This window comes from Pteronotus mesoamericanus, unplaced genomic scaffold (genome assembly GCF_021234165.1).
Source record: "Pteronotus mesoamericanus isolate MK-2021 breed Mesoamerican mustached bat unplaced genomic scaffold, CSHL_Meso_final contig_226, whole genome shotgun sequence".
Taxonomy (NCBI): Eukaryota; Metazoa; Chordata; class Mammalia; order Chiroptera; family Mormoopidae; genus Pteronotus; species Pteronotus mesoamericanus.
In genome coordinates, this window is record NW_026555093.1 from 184,984 (window position 1) to 206,236 (window position 21,253).

Sequence of the window (21,253 nt, forward strand, 5' to 3'; positions counted from 1 at the left end):
GACTGCAGTGATAGCAGTGAGGGTGGGGAAATACCATCAGATGCTGCATCTCCTTTAAAAGCAAAGCTGACAGGCTTTGCTGACAGATCAGATGAGTATTGAAGAAAGATGAAGCCCATAGGAGAACCATCAATGGAATACCTCAGACTTATTCAGCCAACCATGTATCAATGAAATATATAAAACAATGGGGGAAATAATGAACTACTCACGAATTGATACTAGGGACTTTGGTTATCTGTAAAAAGTCAATTTAGATCATTATTATTATTACCTTGTCATACACCAAAATAAATTCTTGATAGACTAAAAATTATGTGAGGAAAAACCAATGCTTTTTAAGCCACAGTAAAATAAAACTGAAAATTTTCTATTCTTTGGTTGGCAGAGGATGATTGGAAGAAAAGCAGTAACTGTTCTCTTTTGTCGGCAGCAAGTCGTTAGACAAGATAACGGCAAAAGATTCCATTTACAATTGCAATAAAGAAATAACTGGGGATCAATCAAGTCCACAGAGGCTAGATTAAGAACCCCTGTTTGAGAGATAGAAGAGCGAGAAGAGCACCAAAAACAGAAGGGAAAAGGCCTTGAACCAGAAACTGCTTCCTGGCTGTCCAATTCCACACACTAGCGACCTGCGGTTATGGCACTTGACAGGGACCCCGGTTCGTGGAGTTCAAATCAAGGTCTTCTAAGTGTAAAACACGTACCCAAAAGACTTGGCGCAAAAATTAATGTAAATTGTCCTATTTATAATATCGCGTATTGCTGCCATGTTGAGATAATACTTTGAATTGCTGGGTTAAGTAAAATTCGTTATTAAAAATAATTTTAACTTTATAGTTTTACTTTTTTTCTCTATATGGCTGCTAGAAAATTTAAAAGTCCACAAGTGTCTCACACTCCATTCCTATTGGCCAGCGACTCTAGCTGGATAGGAATTGCTAGCAGCAAAGGGCTTTCAATCTCTCTGTGCCTTAACGTCTTCATTTTTCAACTGGGACTGACCCAACACCAACCTTAACGGATCAGCGAGAAGCAGTAAGTTACAGTTAACAGAGTACTCTGCCAGGTGCCCAGGTGCTCAAACCCGAGTTACACCCAGCGAAGGTGAAAGAACAGCGGCTCAGACCACGCCCACAAGCTTTTCCCTGCGTGGGCGGACTGCGCATGCCCTCCCAGCGGAAGCTTCTGTGGGCGGGGTGAGAGCCAAAGAGCAGGCGCAGGCGCAGGCGCAGGCGCAGGCGCACACCACTGGGGAGAAACCAACCAATGAGATTGCTCAGTTGGCCCGCGCGCGCCTCAGGCTGAGCCCTTTCATCCTGGCTCCTCCCCGCGGCGCGGCACGCAGATGGACGCGCACAAGTGGGCGGGCTCTAGTGGCGCGGCCTGAGGGCGGCGGGAGTCTGTAATCGCTCTTTTGGTGGTGGCGCACGCGGCTCGCACGCTCTGCGGGGAAATATGGCGGATGTTGAAGGTAAGGGTCGTTTTTCCACGATTGGTTTGACCGAGTTTTCCCGACTGGCTCGGAGTTAAGGGAGCAGGGAACGGTGTCGGAGCCCGAGCTCTCCGTTAGGTCCAGCGACCGGACGGACTGGCTCACTTATTCGCTGCCAGGCCTCCTGCCAGCCTTACCTCTTGGCCTTGGCTCCACGAGTGAGGGCTCCACGAGTGAGGGCAAGAACGCGATGAACTGGTGCCACAAGGCCCGTGTCTCCCGCTGACGGCACAGCCTTTTTAGGGCGGCCATGCTACTGATTCTGTGGTGGCAGAAGACCTAGCTGTATCTGTGCTGCCGGAAACCTAGATGCCACAGTTAGCGCTAGGGAGTGAGGGGAGGACAGGATGGTTGGGGAAGAATTAAGAGGTTGAGGGGCTTGGGCGCTGACGTAGCTTCGACACGCAAGAAAGTTCTGGAGGTCACAAGCACGCGGGGACAGTCAAGGGGTCACTTACGGAACTTTCTGGCATGTGGACGGAGCGCTTCTACGGCGTGTGAAGCCCCGCCACCGCCACGTGGTGAACCTAAAGGACACGTGCGACTGCCTTTAGTTCGTTTCGGATTTATGCACCCCACGCATTTGGCGTTACACATCGTTTTCCCCAGTGATTTTAGACCAAACATCCTTTTCCCACCTACCCTCGTTTCCTTCTCTGTTTTAAACTTTGTTGCCTTTATTTTCGGGAAGAACACACAAATCTCGTGTTTGCTTTTCTAGTGTTTACTTTGCCAAAGAAGCATAAAAAGAAAAAAGAGCCCAAGTCATTACCAGAAGAAGATGTTGCAGTGAGTAGGAATATGTTTTCCTTTGTTTTTACTAAAAATGAAGGTCACTTACATAATAAAATTATAGAAAACTATTTTTAAAGGCTTTGAAGTACTTATTAAGCTAGAATTGGGCATTCATTGTACACAGCCCAGGCCAATCTTAGTATCTCCTATCACATGTAGTTTCCTAAGTGGTGTTTGGCCACACTAGCTGCTTTCCCCGAAATTTTCTTTTTTATTCCCCCTGCAGACCCACTATCCCTCTTTTTAAATATCTGTACCCTTCTTGGGGGCACTTCACTTACCCTTCTGACATCCTAGCTCATTTCTTCTCCCAGTGAAGAGGCATAGACTAGCCTGTTTTCTATTGAAAGGGCACAGGCTTTTGTGATAGTAATGGAATTGTTCGAAATCAGGTGGGAAGTCTAATAGGGTGTGTTTTCTGTCCTGTGGAAGGAAATTCAACATGCTGGAGAATTTCTTATCAAACCTGAATCCAAAGTGGCTCAGTTGGACACATCTCAGTGGCCCTTGTTGCTAAAGGTATGTGGTTAAGATTGTGCATCAGGTCAGTGTCTGGCTTTTATTTCTAAGCGTTAGGCCGTTGATTAAGAATGCTTAATGTAAGCAGAGTCTAAAGCAGTGTTCCTCAAGGTGTCTGAGGTGAAGGACCGGGTTTTGTCCCCCCGCCGCACCTATTTCCAATGTATCCAACACTGTTGTAGAATACAGTTAAAATGTGGGAATGACATCAAACTGCTATCAAAGTTTATAAACAGTTCTTGATTTCTATACTTCACTCTACAGACTTGAAGCAGTTTGTGAGGCACACTTGGAGTAGCACTGACTGCTTTAGTTCTTAAGAAGCAAGGGCTTTAAAGCCAGACCAGTTTGGGTCAGGCAGTGTGTGACCTTGGGCCAGTCCTTTAACCTCTCTGAGTCTGTTTGCTCCTAATATTTTAGGAAGGCAAGCAGAGGGCTGCAGGAGATAATTCATGTACTGTGTTTAGCCATGGTGCCTGGCATGTAGCATATCCTCTAGGAATTATTGACTATTATGTTGGGTTTTAAATAGGATAGTTTAATAATGAGATGAATTGCAAGTTACTTAATGGGCACCAGCTCAGATAAGGAGAAAAAGTTACTGAGAACACTCCTTGACAAAGTGTTTTAATAAAACCAAAATATATGTGTGTATACATATATATCATATATATGATATATATGATATATATACACACACACGAGGGGAAGAATGAGATTTGCTCATATAATTTAACACAGTTGAGTTTTTGCGTGGCCAGATGTGTCTGCCATTTGATAGCATCTGCTTTTTTATAGTAGGCCCTGGGAATATGCTAGGGAGCCTGGTAGGCAGTGTCCCTGCTGTCATGAACTTAAAATCTAGGGATGGGAGATAGTTAAAATCATTGCTATTTGTGATACACCATAACAAAACTAAACTGGGTGAGGTGAAAGATGGGTTTTAATTGAGGGGAGCTCTTTCAGACCAGTGATTGAGCCTTAGTAGGAGAGTAAAAAGGAGCAGAGATAGGAGCATCTGGAGCAAGAACAAGCTGGTCATGTTCGAGAAACATTGCCGCCAGTCCTTGATTTGGCTGTCTCTTGTCCCTGACGAAATCAGAGCTAGTCCATGCTTTAGTCATAAACCTGCATGGTGAAACCTAGTCTGTTCTGTAGTACCCCAAGAAATCTTTCTAGAGGAGTGACCAAATTTGTCTTAGTACTTACGAGTAATTTCTCTAGTATGGAGGCTTGACAGTCTGTCACAACAGATAATGACAATATAGGAGCACAATCCAGGTCTGTGAATTTGAACGGTAACCATATCACAGTGGTGGTGCTGATTTCTTGTCTTAGATATATTAATGGTTTCTTAACTTTATTTTGTGTTGTGCCATTTCTAGAATTTTGATAAGCTAAATATAAGGACAACACATTATACACCTCTTCCTTGTGGTTCAAATCCTCTGAAGAGAGAGATTGGGGATTATATCAGGTAAGTGTGTTGGGAGCAAGCACTGTTCAAACTTCTGTTTTTTTCAAAATGACCCTTTTTGCATCAGTTACTCAAAGAGGTAGTGGCATTGTCCTAAATGTCATATAAGTTATACCCATGGTTAACTCTTCTTTTTTTACTCTTCAGACTTAGTTTTTATTAGGGGACCAGAACTGATGCCCAGTAATTTCTTTTCCATTCTAGGACAGGTTTTATTAATCTTGACAAGCCCTCCAACCCCTCTTCCCATGAGGTGGTGGCCTGGATCCGACGAATACTTCGTGTGGAAAAGACAGGACACAGTGGTACTCTGGATCCCAAGGTGACTGGCTGTTTAATCGTGTGCATAGAACGAGCCACTCGCTTGGTAAAATCACAACAGAGTGCAGGTATGTTGGAGAGGGAAGGAAGTGGTGGCTAATTTGAGATTGGGGGGCTTTCTGTATTTCCTTTCCCTTCTACATTTTAGCTCTTGAAAATACTTTCTTCATTAGTAGAAAAAATCCTAAGCAGAGATATTCTTGTATTTTACGTGCCTTCTGTGCTCTTTGTCTGCCTTTTCTTGGAGTGCTGGGTTACTAGGCATGTGCACATTGAGCCAACTACGTCCGTTTTAGCCCTGAGGCAGACCTGTGTTCAAGTGCAGCTCTTCAGCTTGTCACCCAGGCTCCTCTGACTTCATGCTGCTGCTTCTGCCTAAATTGCCCTTCCTGCATTTTCATCTAGGAAAATTCTTCTTGACCTTGAAGATTTTTTTTTGCAAGCAGGTTCTACATTGAGTACTCCAGCTGTCCTTGTCAGCACATTGAAATTTGAAGTCCCTGTGAGATAAAGTGTTGTCATTCCTTTCCCACATCTGCACCGTGAAATCTGTCTTAGTGCAAATTTTACAGGAACAGAAGGTCAAATTGCCTGCATTTTCTGCTGCACAAAATGGAAGTGATATGAGTCTATAAAAAAATAACAGCTCTGGCTGGCGCGGCTCAGTGGATTGCGTGCCAGCCTGCAAACTAAAGGGTCACTGGTTCGATTCCCAGTCAGGGCACATACCTGGATTGTGGGCCAGGTCCCCAGTAGGGGGCACGCAAGGGGCAACCACACATTGATGTTTCTCTCCCTGAAAATAAACAAGTAAAATCTTTAAAAAAAAATACAGAAAACTCAGTAGCCACACCTGACTACTCTTTTGTCATTTTTCAGGCAAAGAGTATGTGGGAATTGTCCGGCTGCACAATGCTATTGAAGGGGGGACTCAACTTGCTAGGGTAAGTCTAATTATAGGGAGGGCATCTTTTGGTGGCTTGGAGCTCTGAGTCCCTAGGCATCTGGAAACAGCCAGCTTTCCTGCTGACCTTCTCAGTGGGCTGTCCTAGCCAGCCTGAACAGGTGACTACAGATGGCAAGGGCACTTTCAGTCATGTCCCGTCTGAGGAGAGTTCTGATCAAGCACTGAGCCATCCCTGTATGGTTGAAGAAAGAAGCAAAAGTTGAAAGGGCATTTTGGATCTTTTAGATCTTAAATGATTGAAAGAAATCTTGTATGTTTCGATTGTGTCCTTAAACTCCCAAAATAGGCCCTTTGATCTTATTTGAGAGTCTATGCAGTGAGAGTCTTTATTTTGGTTTGTGCTTGTTCTCAGGCCCTAGAAACTCTGACGGGTGCCTTATTCCAGCGACCCCCACTTATTGCTGCAGTAAAGAGGCAACTCCGAGTACGGACCATCTATGAGAGCAAAATGATTGAGTATGATCCTGAAAGAAGATTAGGTGAGTCACAGGTCTGTGAGGGACTGAATTAACAGACCATATGTGGGGAGGAATGGATTCTGGGAAATTGTATTCCGTTAAAAGTAGATGCCTTTAGTGTGTGGTGCAGTCATGGCCCATATATTGTCTCTAGTCATTCTGGCTCTGGGTTTCTCAACTGGTGATATGTTTACTTTGGAAAATATGTGCTACTCTTGTGTGTGTGTGTGTGTGTCTTAGGAATCTTTTGGGTGAGTTGTGAGGCCGGCACCTATATTCGGACGCTGTGTGTACACCTTGGTTTGTTACTGGGAGTTGGCGGTCAGATGCAGGAACTTCGGAGGGTTCGTTCTGGAGTCATGAGCGAGAAGGTACACACCATTGTGGGGCTAGCAGTTTTGGAGCTGGTACTTAATACAGGGTGGGACAAAAGTAGGTCTACAGTTGTGAGTACAAGAAACACAGTTCTTCTAGTATTCCTTATTGCATTATTTTTCATACAAACAACTATAAACCTAGTTTTGCCCTATCCTGTATATTCTAGCTCCTGGTGGATCTCCCCCTGCTTCACATCCAGGAAAAGGCAGTTTCCAAAGTGTTGAGTTCAGTTCAGGGCAGCTCCCCTGTTCTGTTAATTAAACTTTGGGACATTGAAACACAGGCTAGGGGAGATGGTTGGGTAGAAAGCATTAATCTATTCCTTTACCTCACAGCCTACAAAAATGTTTGCTCAGATTTAAATACATCAGGTTAAAGATGTCCGAAAGGGAAGTGATTTTCAAGAAACGGAAGATTAATGTGCTTGGATTAGCAGACAAGACTAAATTCATTGAGTTTTTGGAAGTCTGGCATCCACTGGGCTATTTGAGATACAATGACAATGAATAGTTTTTATATATGGCTGCTTTTCAGGACCACATGGTGACAATGCACGATGTGCTTGATGCCCAGTGGCTGTATGATAACCACAAGGATGAGAGTTACCTGCGGCGAGTTGTTTACCCTTTGGAAAAGCTCTTGACATCTCATAAACGGCTGGTTATGAAAGACAGTGCAGTAAGTTCTGGGTGTCAAATCCATATTTGGTGAAAGTGTGTCTTCAAAGATGGGATATCCATGTTCTGAAAACTTTTCTATTGAAAGGTGAAATGTGGTGTGAATTTACTTTCCTTGGGGGTTTCTGAGTTGTTACTTGTCTTTTGTTTTGCCTTTTTTCTTTCCTGGTTCTGTAGATGGGACCCCGGGTTCTTTTTCCTTTTTTGTTAATAAAGCCTTTTTGATGGATTAAATCAAAACCAAATGTACTGAATTGGCCCTTACTGGTGTCGCGCCGTGGGTTGGGCAACGTCCCGTGAACCGAAAGGTTGCTGGTTTTATTCTTGGTCAGGGCACATGCCTGGGTTGCGGGCCAGGTCCCCAGTTGGGGGCATGCGAGAGGCAATCAATCCATGTTTCCCTCCCCCCATCTTTTCTCTAAAAATAAATAAAATCTTAAAAAAAGAAAACCAAATGTACTGAATTAAAAGTGTAATGCTAGGCCTAATTCTGTTTTTAAATAAGACTGATTAATTAAACATTTACCTAAGAGTTCTCCCAAAATAAGTTTGTTCAAGAAATAGACTGTGAGTAGTACGTGGAATTTGCCCTCCCATAACCTGGTAGTTCTCCATGTGCCTAATAAACTGATTTTATTTAAATTACTGCTAAGAAAAAGTTGTTTTGATGGGGATAAAAAGTTAAGACTGGAGAATTTCAAAGATATAAGGTATTTCTCTTTTGGGAATTCCATAAAATTTTGTTATGTTTTAAATAAGTCCTTGTTTGAGTCTATAAAACCTAAACAACATAGCCTTTCAAGTCTTTTTCTTAGCATATTTACTAAATAATATTGAGAGTACTCTTAATTGAGTAAATATGCAATTAATTATGTCAGCTTAGGTTTTCTTTTTAGTAGTGATTTAAGGATGAGTTTCTTTTGAAGTAGTCCAGAATTTTATAAGCAGCCTTTTTATTCCTAATGGTGGTATGGTCAGAGGATGGTCTTTTATAAATTAAGATTGTCTTTGTGACCAACTGCATAATCAAGTTTTCAATATTAAGTAGCAATTAAATTCTCTAACTTTGAAGGATATAAATTCTCTATATTTAATAATTTGAGGTTTATCATTCATATTCACATCTTGTTATATAGATTTTTAAAAAGATTTTGTTTATTTTAGAGAGAGGGGAAGGGACAGAGAAAGAGAGGGAAACATCGATGTGCAAGAGATACATCAGTCTGTTGCCTCTTGCACACCGCCAGCCGGGCACCTGGCCCGCAACCCAGGCACGTGCCCTCACTAGGAATTGAACCAGCAACCTTTTGGTTAGCTGGCCGCACTCAATCCACTGAGTCATATCAGCCAGAGCCTTGTTATATAGATGTTTAATGTATCTTTTATGTTGTAGTTCATAATAAACAAAAATTAATGAGATATACTAAAACAGGTCACTATAACGATTGAAAACATTTAATCACATAAAACAGAACAACATAAATGTGATACACCGTTCTGGGGTCAGACTGGTAGCTCCTGGGAAAAATTAAGGGGAAGGTGGAGTGTGGTCAGCAAAAGAGATCTAGGGTGAGTAAAGACGAGACGGGACAAGGCACATGGTTGTATTGAGTGCCATTGAACTTAGGGAGAGGTGGCCTTGTACCTGTTGGCCTATAAGTTATGCCAAAACCTGTGTGTAATTAGCCTTGGTAATCTTCCTTGTGAGTTACTTTGGGATCATGTTACTACCCAAATCTCTTAATAGAGCGAATAGATCTAGTTTTGTCATGGTGTTTTTTTTTTCCCCCCTTAATGATAAGGAATAGCAAAGAGCAATTAAGGGAAACTAAGGCTAGGTTTTGATTTAAAATGAAAACATCCTTAAGTTCCACAGGCATAGAAGTAGCTGTTTTAAGTCCTGTTTAACGTTTCTGAGTCAGTGTGCGTAAAGTGCCTAATGTTTGATGAGTGGTTGCTATAATTTGGAGTTCTGTATATGCTGATAGCAACTAGTGGCTATTCATGGTGTTAGCCTCATGTCAAGGTGGGGAGATGCTCACAGCCCCCTTCCCGTGTGTCTGAATTTGCTCTCGTGTGGGGTAGAGGTCAGTGGCTGGGGCTCTCACGGGTGATATCATCCTTGTAGGTGAATGCAATCTGCTATGGGGCGAAGATCATGCTTCCAGGTGTTCTCCGATATGAGGACGGTATTGAAGTCAATCAGGAGATTGTGGTCATCACCACCAAAGGGGAAGCAATCTGCATAGGTAAGAGGGGAAGTTGTTCTCAGTCCTTCCGCACCGTCGTAGCCAGGCTCACAAAGAGCAGATCCCTAAGTCCTGGTCTTGGTTTGATCTCAGTAAGGGTGGTCACAGCAAAGGGCCATGTCAGACAGGCACAGGTGAGAGAGGAGGTAATTGGGTTTTACCTCTGTCCCTGTGGCTGCTGTTAGAGACAGTGTCTCAGCAGCTGGTTCTCCAGTGAGAAGAGAGATCATTAAGAACAGGAATAAGTGTCTATGCTTATCAGTGAAGAGCTTTTAGTCCACTTCTCGACTGCACATCCATATGTACGTTCTCAGTGAAGGATACTCAAGGCAGTAGAGCTTAGAGTTTTAAGGAGTTGTATAAAACAGTGGCATTCAGGTTTACCAGTTATCAAGTCTTTCCCCTTTAAATCATTCTTTTATCTCTTTGTGACACCTGCAGCTATTGCATTAATGACCACAGCAGTGATCTCTACCTGTGACCATGGGATAGTGGCCAAGATCAAGAGAGTGATCATGGAAAGAGACACTTACCCTCGGAAGTGGGGATTAGGTCCAAAAGTAAGTGGGACTGGGCATGTGCCCTGCCAGGTTATTTTGTTTAGTGTGGTTGAATACTTGGGCAGTTCTTGGTGTAACCACTGTGCCATAGCCTTGCCTTAATGCTGGGCCCTGGGGGAGTTGATGGTGAGTGGAAATTGGCCTGTCTCATACCTTAGAGATTTCTGTCTAATGGGAGGCAGCAGATGGGCATCACTCAAACTGCACAGTGAAATGGTGAATTTTAGCCAAGTTGAGGGCTTACCAAGGAGTGCAGAGGTATGTGGCACCTCTGCAGTCTGCAGTGGAAGGGCTTGATCTGTCTGGAGCCATGCCAGTGTGAAGGATGTAACATTAGGTGTCAGTGGGGTGAAGAGGGGAGGGAGGGTGTAGGTGCAATAGTATATACCAAGGTCCTGTGCCACAAAAAGACACTGCAGAGGCTATCGCTAAGACTAGTTTCGTGACTTTTATAACAAGTCCCATGTTTGTTCCTATTGGAGGGAGAGGGCGAATTTTGAGTGCTCTGTAGAGGGGTGTAAGGAGTGGGAATACATAAGGAAGAACCTGCTATGTGTGTGGACACCGTTCTGATATTGAAATCCTAACACCTACCAGGCAAGTCAGAAGAAGCTGATGATCAAGCAGGGCCTTCTGGACAAGCATGGCAAGCCCACAGACAGTACGCCCGTCACCTGGATTCAGGAGTATGTTGACTACAGGTGAGGGCAGGACGTTTAATCTAGACACCCAGAACAGGCAGAGACTACACACTTGCCTGGATGCACTAGTACCTCAGCTACAGGTGAGGGTGTCAGTGGCAGTGAGTACAGGAGGGTATTGAACTTGGAGGGGTAGACAGTATACTGGCCACCTGGCTGAATACATCAACTACAAATGAGGATAGGAGGTCACGGGGCCCAGGTGAGGGGCAGGTTTAATTGGGAGGGGTGGATTTGCTAGATGTGGGAGCCAAGGAACCCATGCGTCCTTTCGCAAGGCCTTGGGGCCTGTAGGGTAGCAGCAGGTTGCTTCACCTTGAGTGCCTGGGTCAGTCGCTTGGTCCTCTGCAGCAGACAGTTATCCCTTTCTAGTCTGGCTTGTGGGACTTTAGAGGGAGTCAGTCTGCAACAGTAAGTGGTAAGTTCTTCTGTCCAGCGTCAGCATTTTGATGGTGGCTTTAGACTTGCCAGATACCATTGATGGACTGGAGGTACATTAGTTCCTCCATGGAAAGCTGTTCAGTGAATCTAACGTTGCTACCTCTCCTTTCAGTGATGTTGTGAAGACCGAGGTGGTTGCCGAACCAGTAAAAACCCCAAAGGTGGTAAGTAGCATGCCGTGATTAGTTTGTAATGGACTTTGGGAGGTGGTTCTGTTTGGCTTGTTCTGGCGACTGTGTAGTCCAGCCATATATCCTGGCTCAGTACGGCAGGGCCTCCCACCCCCGCGGGTGCATGGTGCAGAGAGATGACGTGTCGTGCCTCAGGGTGTTTGAGATCTGTAGGTGCCAATTCACTTTCCTGATGTGTCTAATGGGAGAAATGTGGGCTCTGGAATTGCATTGGCCTCGTCTTCCACCTCAGCCTAGGCAACACCACTGAAACGGGTTACATTTTATTCTGGCTCCCCCCCGGGTCAAGTGATGGCAGAGGTGTGTTGAAATTGGAGGCTGTGACGCTTGGAGCTGTACGGGACTGAGCAGGAACAGCAGTACCACCCAAGGCTGCCCACTGTCTCTGGACAGCACCAGTTTAGTGTCTCAAAAGTTTAAGGGAAGCATGTGGTGCCAACTTGGTTTCCCAGGGTTGGGGGCTACTGACAGCACGGAATACATGTGGCACTGAGTGACCTGAAGCAGGCTGTCTGGAAGAGCTTTTCCTGCCTTGCCTGCTACCTTTGAGGATTGGTGGGAGCACCCCTAAGGGACATGTAGTTCAACTTTTTATATTAGTGAGATTGGCCTCCAGAAAAACAGCTTGCTTGGCGCCATTCATTCCCTGAGCTCCATTCTATTGTGGTTTTGGGCTCCTGCCATGCCTTTGGCTTCCTGCTCCTTTTGGATGAAACTGTCTTTGAATCCTTGGTAAATTTAAGGACCCACTGGGATTCATAATTAGGAAACTTCCTATTGTACACAGTAAGGATCTTTTCTGGTAGCTCCACACCTTTTGACTTAACCTTTGTATCTGTTTTTGCCTAAGAAGTAATATTTGATCAAATGTCTCCATCTTAGCAGAAGCGGAAGCGAGAGAGTGAAAGTGACGAGACTTCACCAGCATCTCCACAGCTCATCAAGAAGGAAAAGGAAAAGAAGAAGAAGAAGGATAAGAAGGCCAAAGCTGCTCTGGAGAGTGCAGGAGAGCCAGGAGATGGGGTGTGTATAAAGATGTTCAGGATGCCTCAGCCCACTTAGTCCTTGTCGGGGCAGGGAAGCATTGTCCATTTGGTGCTGGCTTGGTCACTTGGGGAGCAGCTCCATATTACTGGAGTGCCTTTGCTCCCCACTACCCCAGCGAGATGTACAGAGACAGGCCCTGGCATTTTGTAGTAACTACTCAGAGTTACAATTCTGTTGATGGTGGGTGGGGAGGCTGCAGCTTGGAAATCTGCTCCTGTTTGTAAAAGTGAACCACTGGGGCACCACTGAAAAGCTTAGGACTTTTGTGTTATGTGCAAAAATTATTTAATCCAGTATTTTCTTAGAGATCCTGAAAAGGCTTACTTCGCTGTGTGGAATGTCCCTGAATTCCTTTTGGGAGCGTGGCAATGGGTTCTAACAGATTCTGTGACCTTTTTTCCCCAGGACAGTGATACCACCAAAAAGAAGAAGAAGAAGAAGAAAATAAAAGCAGAAGTAGTTTCTGAGTAGTGGAGATCACTTTAAGCACTGTGTTCACCTGGGAGGAGAAATTAAAGCCTTATAAAGAAAACGTAGTTCCTTTTGTTCTTGAGGGAATGGAACATAGGTCCCAGAAAGGGTGGAGAGCTGAGGCACGTTTTAGCTGCTGTCTGAGACCTTGGTGATACTACCTGGTGTGGTCATCCCATCTTGTCCTGTTTTAAGGATATGGGTTCAGGAGGCAGATCTGACACCACCCACTTCTCTGCTTGGGAGTGGGGAAGCCTCATCTTCAGACCAGCACTGCCCAGTAACCAACCATGTGTACTGTTTTCTAATGGCCATTTTAACATCATTGTCATTTACTCATTTGCTTCTGCCACTCCCCCACACCCCTCTGTTTAAAAAGTTTGTAAAAATTGCACAGTGAAATGGCCTAGAGCAAGTAAAAGAATGTAACACCCATGTTTACTGGACGGGGGGATGGTAAATCTCCGATGTGCTATGAGGACAGTGGTCTATTCTGGTGTCAGCCACTTTTCTAACCGCATGGATCTCCCACATAAAGGCCTGATAAGTACTCGATCTTTCATCTGAAAGGCTATTTCCGATCCCTCTGGCCTAATAGTTCGTGTACTTATGCTTGTGTGTACAGACAGCCTCATGTACCGAAGTCCATCTATCTACTTGTGTATGTGACAGAATTCAAAATGTATTCTCTGTTTTTACCCTCTTTCAAAGGATGCAATTATTTGTTGCTGGAAGAAGGTTGTAATTTTTACTTATTAAAGTTGACTTACTACGTTGTTTAAGTATTCCTGTTGGGGTTTTTTTTCCCCCCTAATTGTTGGTGATCTCAAACTAGTAGAACAACAACAACAACAACAAAAAAATTAAAAATCTAGGGACCTTTGCTGTATTTGAAATGTGATGCTTTCCCTTTGGTTCTTTCTGGTTCTGTATCTTAAAACATGCACCTTGGGGATTGTCATCTGGCATGGGATCAAATACTCTGGAATCTCCATTGAAGATGTTAACTAGGTAACAAGGGGAATCGGCACAAATTCAGTACTCCAAAATGGAGAAAGATAACTAATGGGTCTGGCAGGTGTCTCTTGTCGGGGTGCTATGCCTAGGGAAAGCCCAAGGGAAGTATGAAAGAGCCACATCTTGACAGGCCAACTATGTGTAGGTATATTGGGCTCAAGCTCCATGATGGAAGCCCACTGAAGCTTTGTGCTTCAGTAAGCCCAGTTAAGTGGCAAAAAACCTCGGGGGTGGGGGAGAACAGTTGGTGGGTGGATGCTAAGGAATCAATGCCTTGGTGAGGTCTAGGATTGTTTCCAATCTGGCACCAAAACCCCAAAAAAGGAGGACCAGTTCTGGGGCGGGGGAAGTCTCCTGGCACAGGGAGGAGAGGCCTTTGCTGATACATGCATCCCAGTGCTCAGGATCCACTGTTAAGACCAGAAGCTGGGATCAGTCTCCCCAACCCCCTACTCTAACGTGAGACCAGCATGTAAGCCTCCAAGTACCAGCAGGAAGCTACAATAAATGCCTGCTCTGTGCTGGTTTCCCAGATAAGAATCCTAAGTGGACAACAGGCTCAGGAAGGACTGGGGGTTGGGTTTTTTTTTTTTGTAATCTTAGCAGTGGCTCATTTTCTTGATAATCTTGGCTGCAAGTCATGCGGGTGCTCTAAAAGGCATGTCTTGTGGATAAGGATAATGCTACAATGAGTGACGGAAAATGGCAAGATTTGGTAGGCATGTCATAACCAAAGCCAGTGCAAGTAGAAGCAAAGATGTTTGCTTCCCCATGGAGCAAAAACTGGACAATCTTACACCTTTACTCTCAATGTTTTTTTACATGCTGCACATGTACATACTTGTCATAATGCACAAATTGTGCCCTGCCCAGCACATGGACACCCAGACACACATGAAATTGGGTTATTCTGGTCACCAGATCTTAAAAGATTGTTGAAGGCTTGAGGGAAGCATCTGACGTTGGATGCCCTCTTCAATGAACTTAAATAAAGCTGGTGACATTTCCCTTTCCGAGGCTTGTGTGGGCAGAAACCCAGGGAGTTGTAAGGTCATTGGCATTTTAACACTAATATTTTTATTGCTTTTGAGGGTTTTCCTAGAGCAGACATCATCCTATTGCACAGCTGTTTCATTTTGGCATTTTAGAAAGTTGCAGTAAAAAAGTTCTTCAAAGTAAAGACAAATGAAATGCCCAGTGTGATTAAAGGTGAAGGAGCGCAGGCTTTAGTGGGACAGGGTCCATTGCTTTTCCTCCCTGTACGCACCATCTTTCATTAGCATTTGCATTTGGATAGTGCTTCTGGACCCCAATTTCCAGAGATCCTTTTGAAATCTTGATCAATGGGGCCCCATGCAGAGCCCAGCCCTTCAGGACCTTGAGCAAGACTGACACCCACTGGCCTAATTAGGATAATTGCATAGAGCTGGAAGCTGACACAAATTAGCTGGAGGGACCCTGTTTTAAAGCAAGGGGAATAGAGTTCCAAATACTGGAGAGGGCATACAGTATCCCCCCCCCCCATTCTGCAAGCTTAGTAAACCCAGGAGACAGGCACCCACTGTGGAGAACTGCATGCCTGGTCAAAGGCTTCTTGCAATTTCTTAAGGGTTTCATCAACGCCATTATTGACCAGTGAGAGGTCAAAGTAGTGAGCATACTGGCTGCGGATGGCCTCCGAGTCCTTCTGTAGCTGCTGCAGGGCTTCTGTCTGCAAAGAAGAGAGAGAGCTACTGATGAAACAGGTTGCAGCATGCTCAGCCTGAGCAGCTAAGGACAGTGGTTGTTGATTGTTAGGACCATTGCCTGGCTCCCAGTCACCTCCTTAGAGACAAGGCCTGAAGACCTTGCTTTAGAATGTTAACAGAGAAGGGCACACAGAGGCAATCAATTGAGAACAATTCTCACAGGATCTCTAACCCTCAAACTAATCAGAGCTCTCTGAAAGACCAATAGCCATCTCCCAGTTCTTGCCTTTGAGCATGGAGAGCCATTTCAGCAACCACCAGAGCTGCAATCCCAGGACAAGGTTAAGTGTGACTTAAAACCCCAAGTCTCTTTCTAGAACCCAGAACCAAGTGGCCATGAAAAGATCAAAAGATCAAAAGATCAATAATTTAACTCCATAAGAGTGGAAATGTTTCTGTAGCAATAAACACATGCCAAATTGTGGAGAAAAAAAATTGTGACTGATACCACAAAGGGATAATTACCCTAATGTAGAGTTCCTAGAAATAAGTAAGAAAAAGGCCAAAAACTAGCAGAACAATAAGCTAAGGACATGACCAGGTGTTAACATAAAAGGCAATACAAATGGCCTTTAAAAGCCCTGGCTGGTGTGGCTCAGTGGACTGAGTGCTGACCTGCAAACCAAAAGGTTATCAGTTCAGTTCAGTTCCTGGTCAGGGCACATGCCTGGGTTGTGGGCCAGGCCCTGCAGTTGCGGGTGTTGTGAGTTGTTTCCCTTCCTCTCTTTCTCCCTCCCTTCCCCTCTCTAAAAATAAATAAATAAAATGTTTTTTTTTTAAAGACTCTGACAAAATACTCAACTGCCTACAGTACAAGATAAAAGTAAAGCCCTGGCTGGTGTGGCTCAGTGGATTGAGTGCTGGCCTGCAGACCGAAAGGTTACCAGTTCAGTTCCTGGTCAGGGCATGTGCCTGGGTTGTGGTCAGGTCCTCCCGCAGGCTACCCGTATGAGAGGCAACCAATCGATGTTTCTCTTGCACATCGATGGTTCTCTCCCTTTCCCTCTCTCTAAAAATAAATTAAAATGTTTTTTAAAAAAGATAAAAGTGCAATTAGATTCATTTTCCCCTCTATTAGGCTGGCCAAAAATTAAAGTTTGGAATACATGATCCTGGCACAGGGAAGGAAACAAGCACTCTCCCAGGTAATATTCTCTGAATTCCCAATTCCCAAAGCATGCATACTTGGACCCAGCAATCCTCTCTGGAATTCTTTCTACAGATATATTTGCACACATGTGAAACGCCATATGTACAGGGCCATTGGTTGCCATATTATTTATAATAGTCCAAGTTTTAAAACAACCCAAATAGCTGTAAGGGAATAGCGATACACAATAACTATGCCGCATACACGCAACTGGAGACCATGCAGGTACTAAGACTGAGGAAGCTCTCTACACACTGATTCAGAAAGATCATTGTGTTCAGTGAGAAAGCAGGGTGCAGCCAAGTGTGTGCACAGTGGGTGTGGAGCAGGTAGGGAGTGGGAAGCAGGGGAGATCTTTCACTATATTCCTCACCTTTTTCCTTTCACATGCTCCACACATCTACCCCACACCACAGAGTGGGTTCAGCCTCCTTCACAGTACTTCGTGCTCACCCTACTTCAGCCCACACCACACCAGAGTGTCAAGATTTACCCAACTGTCCCTCTCTGCTACTGGACCCTGGACACTTCTGGAACAATGACTGTGTTCCCGTTACCCAGCATGGTCAATGGCCTACCTAGCTAGTGGTTTAATAAGTGTCTACTGAGTGAATCAAATGTGCATATGTCCTTTGGCTTCTTGGCCTGGCAGGAAGGACAATAGTAATCAGTAAACTCATAGGGGATTTGGTCACAAGCTGAAGCTGAGCTCCAGCCAGTACTCTGGGCAATGATCTGGGCTGATGTCCCAGTGTGGACAGGTTTCGAGAGTGAACCCCCACCCACCCTGCACAATCCCCTCCTTCCCACCTGAGTGCCCTGGTCAGTAGGTGCGATAAACACAATGAAAGGTGAAAGCTCTGCTGTCCGAACAACCTTTAGAGTCTAGAAAAGAGGAAGGGAAAGGAAGAAAAAGATTAAAAAAAAGTTAGCTGTCATGATGCATTCCTGCTAGTAAGCATCTCTGGACTTCACCGACACCAACACTATTTCCATCATTTCCAGTACTACTGTTCTTCTTCCATAGGACCCCACTGGAAGTACATGAAGCAAATCTGAGCTCCCCAAAGGTTCCCATGAGCTTTGCTCTTCAGCACCCCCTCCTCATCCACTCCTGCCTTTCCATGCCTACCTACCTGGGGCTCAATGTCCAGGATGGCAATCTTGTCCTGCTTATGAATCTGGTGCACTGTTTCAAATTTGGTGCCAAACATGTTGCCCTGGTAGCTGCCAAACTCCAAGAACTCATTGGCAGAGATGCTCCTTGTCATCTCTTCCGTGGAGATGAAGTGGTACTCCTTCCCATCTTCTTCATTCTTCTTGGGCAGCCGCGTTGTATCTGTACACAAGAACCCAACCCCCTGACAAACTCAGGGCCCTCGCCAGGGACCATGGAGTCTGCTGAAACCCTAGCTGCCTTTGGTGCAGAGAGCTTAATAGAGGGCTTTCTCCCACAGAATGCTTAAGGGCTGACAATAGGAGATAATACATATCAGGAAATCTCCCTTCCACCCAGAACAAATTTAACCTTCAAGAGGCAAAGCCCAACGTAAAATATTCCTATGATCACTTCCCCTAACATTAAGTCACAGCTCTCAAACCACCAACCCCAGGAATGTTGAAGTTTGAAAATGGAGAAATGACAGCTGGAGATATTTAAAAAACAGAGCTATAGGCTATGGTCACGATTTCTTGGAAGTATATTTAAAGTTTTTATAACTTGGAAAGCAGAGTACTTTGGTTTTATTTAAATTCATACTGTTAAGTGTTAGAATGTTCTTAAGTCACAACATCTACAATTACTCATATAAATTGTCCTCTAAATAAATATGCTCCAGACACTGTAGCTTGAACACAGTCCTCCCAGCCCTCCCCACTGGCACGCTCCTGCTTTCCATTCTTATCATCATCTCTTTTCCAGCTTATCAAACAATACCTCTTCTTTGATCTGAAGTTTTTTTGACCCATCACCCTCTTTCTCTAACTCCCTTCTCATTCAAAGTTATTAAATGATGAGCCTGTATTGGTTATTTCTAATTCCAGACTTCCCCACTCACTCCTCAACCCAGGCCCATTTGCTTTCTGCCCCCAGGATGTCACAATGTCCCCAAAGGCAAAATGGAGAAGCAAGGAATAATAATTAAAAAACCCCTTAATATCAGGTTTGGAATCCGGTTTTCTACTTTGATAAGCAGAATCTCTTCTTGGGAATATACACAACCATGCTGGGCAGATTCACTTCTGGGAATGGAAAGTATCTAACTCCCCACCTGACCACTGGCCGGATTCTCCCCCTATCCAGGACTGCTGCAGAGATTGTGCCTCCCCTGTGCACTGCTTTGATTTAGGAGATATTTCATGAAAATTAGAGAGCCCAGACATCAAATAAAAGTGGGGAAGTTAAGGAAATTATAGTATAGCCATTCAATGGACTAGAAGAAAGTTCTCAACGTGATTAAGGCACATGAGAAGTGTTTATAATGTAAACTAAAGAGAAAAACTAATGTAAGTTTTAATTACGTATTACTAAATTTTTAAAAGCAGGATAAAATTGTTTAGTACCGTGTCTGTTATGTACATGAACAGCATAGAAGAGAATAAGGAAACACAGTTATGTTGTTAGTTGGAGTGATTTTGGGTACAAATTTGTGTCTTTTCTAAATTGTGTTGTTTTCATAATCAAACATTTAAAATAAAATCACCAAAAAAGAACTACCGCAGTACCTCGGATGGAGAACGGTGCTCTCACTTGCCCTCTGCGGCCCCCCGAGCTACTTACATGGGGCAGGGTACTCAAACTTCTCCGGCTGCTGGCTGAGCAGGGCATTCTTAATGTGGCTGCGACCCACCCCGCTGGCTCCTTCAGAGGGAGAGAAAAACGAATCCAGGTTGCTATGATTTTAATGAAGGCTTCCATTTCTTTCCCCAAAGAGAAAGGAGATGATAGGAGTAGGGATAGAATATGGGCTTTCATCCCTCAAAGCCTGACATCACCAACAGGTGAAAGTGAGTTGGCACAGCATCTGGGCTGAGGTCAGGTGCAAGCATTCCTTTAACCACAGGGGGATTTGGGGTTTCAGGCCCTTGTGTCCCAGTTGGGGAGGGAGACTTGTTCTAAGGGCTAAAAGTCAGGACTCAGAACATAACTGTTATTTCCACAGAGGAGCCAGCTAACACATGGGAGTTTCCATTTTCTAACGATATTTGCTTTACTGAGCTCTCCAAAATGAATAGTGCTGAATTTAAGCTAGTATTTTTACTGGAAATTTCAGCAGAACCCTAATACAGATCTTCTAAGCAACTAATATTTTTAATTCTAAGGACAAGGAGGTGAGCCAAGGCCCACATACCTAAGTTTGGAGCAAGGACTCATTTCATTTCAAGGCCAGGGCTCATGTGGATGACCAAAGAGCTCAAAATACTTTTCAGGGCCACGTACATTGCTAACAAAGCACTCTACATGTGTACTTTATAAAAAGCATAGGACTGTAACACCCCTACAGCCAGCCAGATGAACAAAGCAAAACCCAGTTTAGGACTGGCCAGCACCGACCCCAACCTAAAAGAATGAGCTGCTGAAAAACTTGTAAGGTTTAGTTTCACTTGTAAGGTGAACCCAGATGAGGTAAGAACTCAGAAAATTCTTTGTAGCTGTTGTACATGGAGAACCCATGAGACCTTACTTCTTTATTCCTCACTGTCTTGTCTTTTTTGTGGAAGAAGGGTTATATATTGCAGGCAGGAAAAAAAGTACAGAAATGTGCTCTAATTAGCAAAGCAACATGGGGGGTGATGAGAAGATACCGATCAGCACCAGGGTCTTCCTTTTGAATGCAGGGAGCCGAACAACTTCCTCGTAGGAAACAACATCCAATTGGTCAAAAACTAGAGACAAAGAAAACCAAGCAATGTTCATTTCCAGAGCTGAGGAGAAATCATGCCAGATGATTTCAGTTTCTGTGATTCTCTGCTGTGCCTGTCTATATTTAGAGTGGGATGGAAGGCATTTAACAAGTGGTAGATTATTATTCATTTGTTATCTACAATCTGATTGAAAACTCATTTATAATTTTGGTATATTATATTTCCAACCGCGGTAGGTAAAAAAACAGAGCCAGAATTAGTTCTCGGGAAAACATGCTATTCTCTGGGGTTGTTCAGACCTTCCAGCTGGTCATGTTGATGGTAATGCCACAACGCGAAAAGCCTGGAAGGCTGTTCAGTTGGTTACCTGAGGGGTGAGGATGATGAGTAGGTGAAAGCAGACTGCTAGCTTTCCTTTATGTGCACTGGCATTGTCTCACTGATTGCAGCAAGCTTGGGAAGATGAATGTAATAAAAGAAAAGCAGAAGAAATGGCATGCTCTCTGCATAATGTATGTTCCACTGAGCACCACACCATCTCCACTTGCCAGGAGCCCACAGAGAGGAGGCCCAGGAAGCTCAAGAAAGCTTACTTGAGCTGTGCTTGGCCAGGTACTTGTCTTTGTACTTCTTCTTCTTCCCGAAGGGACTGCAGCTCGGGGCTTCACTTGGAGCAGACTGAGCCGCACTTGCCACCCTCCTGGTAGGAAAAGACGACCAAGGA

The 21,253-nt window shown here is 44.3% G+C and overlaps 2 protein-coding genes and 2 non-coding genes across 5 annotated transcripts in view; 3 read left to right on the plus strand and 1 right to left on the minus strand.

The window, feature by feature from the left end:
• Nucleotides 1–1,357: 1,357 nt before the first annotated feature.
• On the plus strand, nucleotides 1,358–13,498 carry DKC1 (dyskerin pseudouridine synthase 1). 2 transcript variants are annotated; one of them, XM_054572233.1, is made up of 15 exons: nucleotides 1,358–1,477; nucleotides 2,220–2,287; nucleotides 2,726–2,812; nucleotides 4,198–4,289; nucleotides 4,494–4,678; nucleotides 5,490–5,554; nucleotides 5,930–6,056; nucleotides 6,276–6,406; nucleotides 6,948–7,091; nucleotides 9,219–9,339; nucleotides 9,781–9,899; nucleotides 10,497–10,600; nucleotides 11,154–11,205; nucleotides 12,115–12,255; nucleotides 12,685–13,498. In XM_054572233.1, the coding sequence occupies exons 1-15, from the start codon at nucleotides 1,462–1,464 to the stop codon at nucleotides 12,748–12,750; spliced, it is 1,518 nt and encodes a 505-aa protein (XP_054428208.1). In that variant the 5' UTR covers nucleotides 1,358–1,461; the 3' UTR covers nucleotides 12,751–13,498. The 2 variants fall into 2 exon arrangements, with proteins under 2 accessions (XP_054428208.1, XP_054428209.1); XM_054572234.1 differs by having other exon boundaries at nucleotides 1,359–1,477; nucleotides 12,118–12,255.
• Nucleotides 6,624–6,757, plus strand: LOC129069590 (small nucleolar RNA SNORA36 family). The gene has a single exon (XR_008529046.1). It is a non-coding gene; the product is annotated as a small nucleolar RNA SNORA36 family (small nucleolar RNA).
• LOC129069591 (small nucleolar RNA SNORA56) lies at nucleotides 10,949–11,077 on the plus strand. The gene has a single exon (XR_008529047.1). It is a non-coding gene; the product is annotated as a small nucleolar RNA SNORA56 (small nucleolar RNA).
• A 1,328-nt stretch (nucleotides 13,499–14,826) lies between the features above and the next one.
• Nucleotides 14,827–21,253, minus strand: part of MPP1 (MAGUK p55 scaffold protein 1) — a 29,434-nt gene continuing 23,007 nt past the window's right edge. The window contains exons 7-12 of the mRNA XM_054572235.1: nucleotides 21,123–21,229; nucleotides 20,470–20,550; nucleotides 19,445–19,525; nucleotides 17,802–18,004; nucleotides 17,476–17,550; nucleotides 14,827–15,478 (exon numbers count right to left, since the gene is read on the minus strand). Of these exons, the coding sequence (XP_054428210.1) occupies nucleotides 15,302–15,478; nucleotides 17,476–17,550; nucleotides 17,802–18,004; nucleotides 19,445–19,525; nucleotides 20,470–20,550; nucleotides 21,123–21,229 (724 nt within the window). The 3' untranslated portion in view covers nucleotides 14,827–15,301. The remainder of the gene's footprint in view (nucleotides 15,479–17,475; nucleotides 17,551–17,801; nucleotides 18,005–19,444; nucleotides 19,526–20,469; nucleotides 20,551–21,122; nucleotides 21,230–21,253) is intronic.

What these genes read in the sequence shown, in the direction of transcription:
- DKC1 (XM_054572233.1), top strand. An exon ending in GGGGGACTCAACTTGCTAGG is followed by an intron (nt 5,555 to 5,929) that starts GTAAGTCTAATT and finishes GCTTGTTCTCAG; the next exon opens with GCCCTAGAAACTCTGACGGG. An exon ending in AGGGGAAGCAATCTGCATAG is followed by an intron (nt 9,340 to 9,780) that starts GTAAGAGGGGAA and finishes TGACACCTGCAG; the next exon opens with CTATTGCATTAATGACCACA.